Source organism: Limanda limanda, chromosome 3 (assembly GCF_963576545.1).
Source record: "Limanda limanda chromosome 3, fLimLim1.1, whole genome shotgun sequence".
Lineage (NCBI taxonomy): Eukaryota > Metazoa > Chordata > Actinopteri > Pleuronectiformes > Pleuronectidae > Limanda > Limanda limanda.
In genome coordinates, this window is record NC_083638.1 from 28,949,016 (window position 1) to 28,958,420 (window position 9,405).

At 40.8% G+C, this 9,405-nt stretch overlaps 2 protein-coding genes across 4 annotated transcripts; both read left to right on the forward strand.

The window, feature by feature from the left end:
- The first annotated feature begins 2,790 nt into the window (after window positions 1-2,790).
- LOC132998565 (high choriolytic enzyme 1-like) lies at window positions 2,791-3,669 on the forward strand. Of its 2 annotated transcripts, XM_061068279.1 has the most exons (2): window positions 2,791-2,877; window positions 2,968-3,669. In XM_061068279.1, exons 1-2 carry the CDS (start codon window positions 2,791-2,793, stop codon window positions 3,667-3,669), a joined length of 789 nt encoding a protein of 262 aa, XP_060924262.1. The 2 variants fall into 2 exon arrangements, with proteins under 2 accessions (XP_060924262.1, XP_060924261.1); XM_061068278.1 differs by having other exon boundaries at window positions 2,791-3,669.
- A 2,844-nt stretch (window positions 3,670-6,513) lies between these two features.
- LOC132998556 (high choriolytic enzyme 1-like) lies at window positions 6,514-7,392 on the forward strand. Of its 2 annotated transcripts, XM_061068263.1 has the most exons (2): window positions 6,514-6,600; window positions 6,691-7,392. In XM_061068263.1, the coding sequence occupies exons 1-2, from the start codon at window positions 6,514-6,516 to the stop codon at window positions 7,390-7,392; spliced, it is 789 nt and encodes a 262-aa protein (XP_060924246.1). The 2 variants fall into 2 exon arrangements, with proteins under 2 accessions (XP_060924246.1, XP_060924245.1); XM_061068262.1 differs by having other exon boundaries at window positions 6,514-7,392.
- Window positions 7,393-9,405: the final 2,013 nt, after the last annotated feature.

Below are 9,405 nucleotides of genomic sequence, written 5' to 3' on the forward strand. Positions count from 1 at the left end.
TACTGTTATTAAATAAAAACCATAATCTTTGCAAGCAATGGTAAAGATCAAATTTATTTTAACTATGTTCTCTCAAACAGTCAGACAACAGCATATGTGACGGCAACAAGTATCAAATGTCTATAATAAAGGTAAAGCAACATGATTGCTGTTGTGTCCCTTATTTTATCTTTTGATTGTCAAAATGGAGCGAACATTTTTTCTTGCACAAATTTACAATCCCTCAGCATATGTGAAGGACTTCTGACATTTTTTGGGACTTTCATCCAAGTACTGGGAATAGGACTCTGTTCCATACTTCCTCTTACGCTATTAGTTTCCATTTTTCTGAAGGATAAGAAAATGCCCCCTAACAAAACGTACTCAGGGTAACATGACAACAATAAAACGAATCTTCAAAATATAACTAAATATGTCACAAATTCAAGGGAATGCAGTTATAGGACACAAGAACACATGTAGCTGAACAATTCTTTGATCACAAACAAAAGATCTGGAATTGAAATTTGTGTATCTGTATAAATGTCCAGTATGTGATCATAGAGTAAAGACAGAGGATGCATCTCCACTTCCTTTCTCTACACAGAAATGACACCAAAATATCCCTAATACAAACACTGCAACTTTGCGATGATGACATCGTTTGGAACTTAAGTCTATGCACTAGCGCTTGAGGGATGGAGCCGCAGTATCGAGGTCCATCTTATACATTTCATCAAAAAATCGTGAGTCAGTGTCATCTGTCAAGTTTCCCATGTTTTCATAGCATCAAATAACTAATTAAAACCAAACTTCCCAGGAAGGAGCACTTGAACAGACATCATTGCCATTACAAATATCTACATCAGAAGCCCTTTTTGAGAAAATGTATTTGATGTGGAATTATATTTAAAATTTAGTCCATGTCCCATCCACCAACATTGAGGAGGCAGGATTCATGCCCTTTACTGCAGCCAGCCACAAGGGAGCAATCAACACCCTTTTCCTTCATATTTTTGGATTTGTCCTGTGGACCGTCTTTATAAACTGTCTGTGAATATGATGCATACTGTACCACTGAACTGAAATCTTAAATGACTACGACTAAGAGCACTTGGCTGTAATACAAATACCTGAAGCAATCTTAAGGTTAAAGTTTTGTTTTAATGTTACAAAACTAAAAATTTTAAAAACATATTTGCCAAGTATTTGCCAAGGTCAGATCAACGTGGGAACAAGACTCTTTGATAATGTTATATTTCTACGGTACATTACCAGGACCTTTAATAGACTTTACTATCAATTTAGATCTGTATTAAATGTTTGATTGTGTAATTGGCTCATGATCAAATTTGCAATGCAAAGCTAAAGTCTCTATGTGTGTCTGTGAATCTAAAGAAAATAGAGACAATTCAAAAAACTGCTTGGGACATTTTGCCAGCCACTTTTGACACGGTCCCTAACATCAGCTCATCATTTTTCCATCTACTATCAAACCCCACAGGTGTGCAGGCTTCAGCCCTGCATGACGACGCAAAAATAACATGTGTGTAAGATCAGTGAAGTTCCCCTGATCTTTACTATTGCACCTTCAGATAGTCAAACAACCCCCTTATCCTTTGGAGCCCCTCAACATCTAAACAGTTGATTGACTACAATCTTTTTTTTTTATGGATAGTTCTCTTTATTAACCCTGTATAAAGAAAACCCCTTGTCTCCTCTTCCCCCCCACTAACCAGAAATGGAGCCAAAATATCCCAGATATGAACACTGCAATCTTGCGTAGTTGGAGCCAGTGTCTGAAAGTAGCGATTGGAGGATCAAGCCAAGGTAACGAGGTCCTGCAGACTCGCGCTCAACCAATTGTGGGTCAGTCTCAGCAAATGATCTCTGACCACATTTTCTATAGCATCATTAGCATTGTGTGGTATAAAATACGCAAATGACAGAAAACATCTTCGAGAAATATGTATTTGATGTGTACTTTGCGTTTTTAGTTTTTGTCCACGTTCCATACACTAACATGGAACAGGCAGGATTTATGACCTATGCTAAGGCCACTTTTTTGGAACTTGAATATTTAGCTCTGTGACTCAAGTGTAATAAATGAGGCACAATCTGAGGCTACCTAACTTCCCCTCTGCGTTTTTAGCCTGTTTGTTTATATTTTGTCAAGTCATCATTTCATTTTAAAGCTTCTTTGACTCCTAGTGCTTTATTTCCGCATAGTTTGTTTTATTCCTTAAAAGGCCTATGATCAACTGATAATGCAACAATGACAGAGCCAATTTTACCATTATTCTACAGGGATTTTTTTTTTTTAACCATAAGGTCAATTAACATCAGGTAACCTGCCTCCTTAAAGTGATTTCATTTTTAATTGCAAAAGAGTATGGATGGTGTCTGTGTGAGAAGAACGTAAGAGATTACGTTTGTGCCAAAGGTCGTTTCAATGGGAATACATATATTTATCACTCAGTTAAAATTTGTCATGCTTCTTCTTAAATAATAGAAGATCCTATTGGTACAAGTTCATTCTTCAACAAGTATTAAGCTTTAAAAAGTGTCACCTGTGTTGATCCACCTACTGACCAGAGATAACAAACTATGTTGAAACACTGGGTTTGTCAGTGGAGTCCTCCCTTCGAAGGTTTATTTAGGCCTAACATTGTGGACCCCAGCCCATAATAATCCTGCAGACACACCTGTAGAGGAGAGTATAAAGTGCCTGGACAGCACTGAGTCAAACAGAAAGCATCAGGAGTGTCTCCATTCCACAGAAGCTCCACAGCCTCCACACCCACCCTGAAGATGACTCCCAGTGTCAGCCTACTGCTGCTGCTCCTGCTCGGCCTCTCTCAGGCTCATCCTCTTCAGGAGGAGGGAGTTGAAGAAGATGTTCCCGAGGACACCATGGACATCACCAACATGATTCTGACCTCAAACAACGCCATAGATGAGATACAAGAGGAGGAACTTGAAGAAGAGGTTCCCGAGGGCAGCATGGACATCACCACCAGGATTCTGACCTCAAACAACGCCACAGATGAGCTCCTGCTGGAAGGAGACATGCTTGCTCCGAGAACCAGGAACGCCATGAGGTGCTGGTCCCAGAAATGCCTGTGGAAGAAATCCTCCAACGGTCAGGTGGTGATCCCCTTCACCATGAGCAGAGAGTTCAGCAGCATGGAGAGGCAGAAGATCGACCGTGCCATGAAATCCTTCCAGGGCAGGACCTGCATCCGCTTTGTCCCCCGTCAGAACCAGTACGACTACATCAGCATCGAGAACAGAGGCGGATGTTTCTCCTCTCTGGGCAGAGTGGGAGGCAGACAGGTGCTCTCTCTCAACAAGCGGGGCTGTGTCTACTACGGAATCATCCAGCACGAATTCAACCACGCTCTGGGCTTCCAGCACGAGCAGACCAGGAGCGACCGCGACAGCTACGTCAGGATCAACTGGGCGAACATCAACCAGCGGATGGCCTACAACTTCTACAAGTCGAACACCAACAACCTGAACACTCCCTACGACTACTCCTCCATCATGCACTACGGAAAAACAGCCTTCTCCATCCAGCGGGGGAGGGACAGCATCACCCCCATCCCCAACGCCAACGTCCGGATCGGCCAGAGGCAGGGCATGTCCTACTGGGACATCATGAGGATCAACAGGCTCTATAGCTGCTAACAAAAATGCCTATGCAAAATACAGGAAATTCACCCTTTACTGTATGTGTTTTACTGTTATTAAATAAAAACCATAATCTTTGCAAGCAATGGTAAAGATCAAATTTATTTTAACTATGTTCTCTCAAACAGTCAGACAACAGCATATGTGACGGCAACAAGTATCAAATGTCTATAATAAAGGTAAAGCAACATGATTGCTGTTGTGTCCCTTATTTTATCTTTTGATTGTCAAAATGGAGGGAACATTTTTTCTTGCACAAATTTACAATCCCTCAGCATATGTGAAGGACTTCTGACATTTTTTGGGACTATCATCCAAGTACTGGGAATAGGACTCTGTTCCATACTTCCTCTTACGCTATTAGTTTCCATTTTTCTGAAGGATAAGAAAATGCCCCCTAACAAAACGTACTCAGGGTAACATGACAACAATAAAACGAATCTTCAAAATATAACTAAATATGTCACAAATTCAAGGGAATGCAGTTATAGGACACAAGAACACATGTAGCTGAACAATTCTTTGATCACAAACAAAAGATCTGGAATTGAAATTTGTGTATCTGTATAAATGTCCAGTATGTGATCATAGAGTAAAGACAGAGGATGCATCTCCACTTCCTTTCTCTACACAGAAATGACACCAAAATATCCCTAATACAAACACTGCAACTTTGCGATGATGACATCGTTTGGAACTTAAGTCTATGCACTAGCGCTTGAGGGATGGAGCCGCAGTATCGAGGTCCATCTTATACATTTCATCAAAAAATCGTGAGTCAGTGTCAGCTGTCAAGTTTCCCATGTTTTCATAGCATCAAATAACTAATTAAAACCAAACTTCCCAGGAAGGAGCACTTGAAAAGACATCATTGCCATTACAAATATCTACATCAGAAGCCCTTTTTGAGAAAATGTATTTGATGTGGAATTATATTTAAAATTTAGTCCATGTCCCATCCACCAACATTGAGGAGGCAGGATTCATGCCCTTTACTGCAGCCAGCCACAAGGGAGCAATCAACACCCTTTTCCTTCATATTTTTGGATTTGTCCTGTGGACCGTCTTTATAAACTGTCTGTGAATATGATGCATACTGTACCACTGAACTGAAATCTTAAATGACTACGACTAAGAGCACTTGGCTGTAATACAAATACCTGAAGCAATCTTAAGGTTAAAGTTTTGTTTTAATGTTACAAAACTAAAAATTTGAAAAACACATTTGCCAAGTTGTTTATCAAAAGGTCAGATCAACGTGGGAACAAGACTCTTTGATAATGTTATATTTCTACGGTACATTACCAGGACCTTTAATAGACTTTACTATCAATTTAGATCTGTATTAAATGTTTGATTGTGTAATTGGCTCATGATCAAATTTGCAATGCAAAGCTAAAGTCTCTATGTGTGTCTGTGAATCTAAAGAAAATAGAGACAATTCAAAAAACTGCTTGGGACATTTTGCCAGCCACTTTTGACACGGTCCCTAACATCAGCTCATCATTTTTCCATCTACTATCAAACCCCACAGGTGTGCAGGCTTCAGCCCTGCATGACGACGCAAAAATAACATGTGTGTAAGATCAGTGAAGTTCCCCTGATCTTTACTATTGCACCTTCAGATAGTCAAACAACCCCCTTATCCTTTGGAGCCCCTCAACATCTAAACAGTTGATTGACTACAATCTTTTTTTTTTATGGATAGTTCTCTTTATTAACCCTGTATAAAGAAAACCCCTTGTCTCCTCTTCCCCCCCACTAACCAGAAATGGAGCCAAAATATCCCAGATATGAACACTGCAATCTTGCGTAGTTGGAGCCAGTGTCTGAAAGTAGCGATTGGAGGATCAAGCCAAGGTAACGAGGTCCTGCAGACTCGCGCTCAACCAATTGTGGGTCAGTCTCAGCAAATGATCTCTGACCACATTTTCTATAGCATCATTAGCATTGTGTGATATAAAATACGCAAATGACAGAAAACATCTTCGAGAAATATGTATTTGATGTGTACTTTGCGTTTTTAGTTTTTGTCCACGTTCCATACACTAACATGGAACAGGCAGGATTTATGACCTATGCTAAGGCCACTTTTTTGGAACTTGAATATTTAGCTTTGTGACTCAAGTGTAATAAATGAGGCACAATCTGAGGCTACCTAACTTCCCCTCTGCGTTTTTAGCCTGTTTGTTTATATTTTGTCAAGTCATCATTACATTTTAAAGCTTCTTTGACTCCTAGTGCTTTATTTCCGCATAGTTTGTTTTATTCCTTAAAAGGACTATGATCAACTGACAATGCAACAATGACAGAGCCACTTTTACCATTATTCTACAGGGATTTTTTTTTTTTAACCATAAGGTCAATTAACATCAGGTAACCTGCCTCCTTAAAGTGATTTCATTTTTAATTGCAAAAGAGTTAGGATGGTGTCTGTGTGAGAAGAACGTAAGAGATTACGTTTGTGCCAAAGGTCGTTTCAATGGGAATACATATATTTATCACTCAGTTAAAATTTGTCATGCTTCTTCTTAAATAATAGAAGATCCTATTGGTACAAGTTCATTCTTCAACAAGTATTAAGCTTTAAAAAGTGTCACCTGTGTTGATCCACCTACTGACCAGAGATAACAAACTATGTTGAAACACTGGGTTTGTCAGTGGAGTCCTCCCTTCGAAGGTTTATTTAGGCCTAACATTGTGGACCCCAGCCCATAATAATCCTGCAGACACACCTGTAGAGGAGAGTATAAAGAGCCTGGACAGCACTGAGTCAAACAGAAAGCATCAGGAGTGTCTCCTCTCCACAGAAGCTCCACAGCCTCCACACCCACCCTGAAGATGACTCCCAGTGTCAGCCTACTGCTGCTGCTCCTGCTCGGCCTCTCTCAGGCTCATCCTCTTCAGGAGGAGGGAGTTGAAGAAGATGTTCCCGAGGACACCATGGACATCACCAACATGATTCTGACCTCAAACAACGCCATAGATGAGATACAAGAGGAGGAACTTGAAGAAGAGGTTCCCGAGGGCAGCATGGACATCACCACCAGGATTCTGACCTCAAACAATGCCACAGATGAGCTCCTGCTGGAAGGAGACATGCTTGCTCCGAGAACCAGGAACGCCATGAGGTGCTGGTCCCAGAAATGCCTGTGGAAGAAATCCTCCAACGGTCAGGTGGTGATCCCCTTCACCATGAGCAGAGAGTTCAGCAGCATGGAGAGGCAGAAGATCGACCGTGCCATGAAATCCTTCCAGGGCAGGACCTGCATCCGCTTTGTCCCCCGTCAGAACCAGTACGACTACATCAGCATCGAGAACAGAGGCGGATGTTTCTCCTCTCTGGGCAGAGTGGGAGGCAGACAGGTGCTCTCTCTCAACAAGCGGGGCTGTGTCTACTACGGAATCATCCAGCACGAATTCAACCACGCTCTGGGCTTCCAGCACGAGCAGACCAGGAGCGACCGCGACAGCTACGTCAGGATCAACTGGGCGAACATCAACCAGCGGATGGCCTACAACTTCTACAAGTCGAACACCAACAACCTGAACACTCCCTACGACTACTCCTCCATCATGCACTACGGAAAAACAGCCTTCTCCATCCAGCGGGGGAGGGACAGCATCACCCCCATCCCCAACGCCAACGTCCGGATCGGCCAGAGGCAGGGCATGTCCTCCTGGGACATCATGAGGATCAACAGGCTCTATAGCTGCTAACAAAAATGCTGATGCAAATTACAGGAAATTCACCCTTTACTGTATGTGTTTTACTGTTATTAAATAAAAACCATAATCTTTGCAAGCAATGGTAAAGATCAAATTTATTTTAACTATGTTCTCTCAAACAGTCAGACAACAGCATATGTGACGGCAACAAGTATCAAATGTCCATAATAAAGGTAAAGCAACATGATTGCTGTTGTGTCCCTTATTTTATCTTTTGATTGTCAAAATGGAGCGAACATTTTTTCTTGCACAAATTTACAATCCCTCAGCATATGTGAAGGACTTCTGACATTTTTTGGGACTTTCATCCAAGTACTGGGAATAGGACTCTGTTCCATACTTCCTCTTACGCTATTAGTTTCCATTTTTCTGAAGGATAAGAAAATGCCCCCTAACAAAACGTACTCAGGGTAACATGACAACAATAAAACGAATCTTCAAAATATAACTAAATATGTCACAAATTCAACGGAATGCAGTTATAGGACACAAGAACACATGTAGCTGAACAATTCTTTGATCACAAACAAAAGATCTGGAATTGAAATTTGTGTATCTGTATAAATGTCCAGTATGTGATCATAGAGTAAAGACAGAGGATGCATCTCCACTTCCTTTCTCTACACAGAAATGACACCAAAATATCCCTAATACAAACACTGCAACTTTGCGATGATGACATCGTTTGGAACTTAAGTCTATGCACTAGCGCTTGAGGGATGGAGCCGCAGTATCGAGGTCCATCTTATACATTTCATCAAAAAATCGTGAGTCAGTGTCAGCTGTCAAGTTTCCCATGTTTTCATAGCATCAAATAACTAATTAAAACCAAACTTCCCAGGAAGGAGCACTTGAAAAGACATCATTGCCATTACAAATATCTACATCAGAAGCCCTTTTTGAGAAAATGTATTTGATGTGGAATTATATTTAAAATTTAGTCCATGTCCCATCCACCAACATTGAGGAGGCAGGATTCATGCCCTTTACTGCAGCCAGCCACAAGGGAGCAATCAACACCCTTTTCCTTCATATTTTTGGATTTGTCCTGTGGACCGTCTTTATAAACTGTCTGTGAATATGATGCATACTGTACCACTGAACTGAAATCTTAAATGACTACGACTAAGAGCACTTGGCTGTAATACAAATACCTGAAGCAATCTTAAGGTTAAAGTTTTGTTTTAATGTTACAAAACTAAAAATTTGAAAAACACATTTGCCAAGTTGTTTATCAAAAGGTCAGATCAACGTGGGAACAAGACTCTTTGATAATGTTATATTTCTACGGTACATTACCAGGACCTTTAATAGACTTTACTATCAATTTAGATCTGTATTAAATGTTTGATTGTGTAATTGGCTCATGATCAAATTTGCAATGCAAAGCTAAAGTCTCTATGTGTGTCTGTGAATCTAAAGAAAATAGAGACAATTCAAAAAACTGCTTGGGACATTTTGCCAGCCACTTTTGACACGGTCCCTAACATCAGCTCATCATTTTTCCATCTACTATCAAACCCCACAGGTGTGCAGGCTTCAGCCCTGCATGACGACGCAAAAATAACATGTGTGTAAGATCAGTGAAGTTCCCCTGATCTTTACTATTGCACCTTCAGATAGTCAAACAACCCCCTTATCCTTTGGAGCCCCTCAACATCTAAACAGTTGATTGACTACAATCTTTTTTTTTTATGGATAGTTCTCTTTATTAACCCTGTATAAAGAAAACCCCTTGTCTCCTCTTCCCCCCCACTAACCACAAATGGAGCCAAAATATCCCAGATATGAACACTGCAATCTTGCGTAGTTGGAGCCAGTGTCTGAAAGTAGCGATTGGAGGATCAAGCCAAGGTAACGAGGTCCTGCAGACTCGCGCTCAACCAATTGTGGGTCAGTCTCAGCAAATGATCTCTGACCACATTTTCTATAGCATCATTAGCATTGTGTGATATAAAATACGCAAATGACAGAAAACATCTTCGAGAAATATGTATTTGATGT

Excerpts from the sequence above, each read along its gene's own strand:
- LOC132998565 (XM_061068278.1), top strand. The coding sequence starts at position 2,791 with ATGACTCCCAGTGTCAGCCTACTGCTGCTGCTCCTGCTCGGCCTCTCT.
- LOC132998556 (XM_061068262.1), top strand. The coding sequence starts at position 6,514 with ATGACTCCCAGTGTCAGCCTACTGCTGCTGCTCCTGCTCGGCCTCTCT.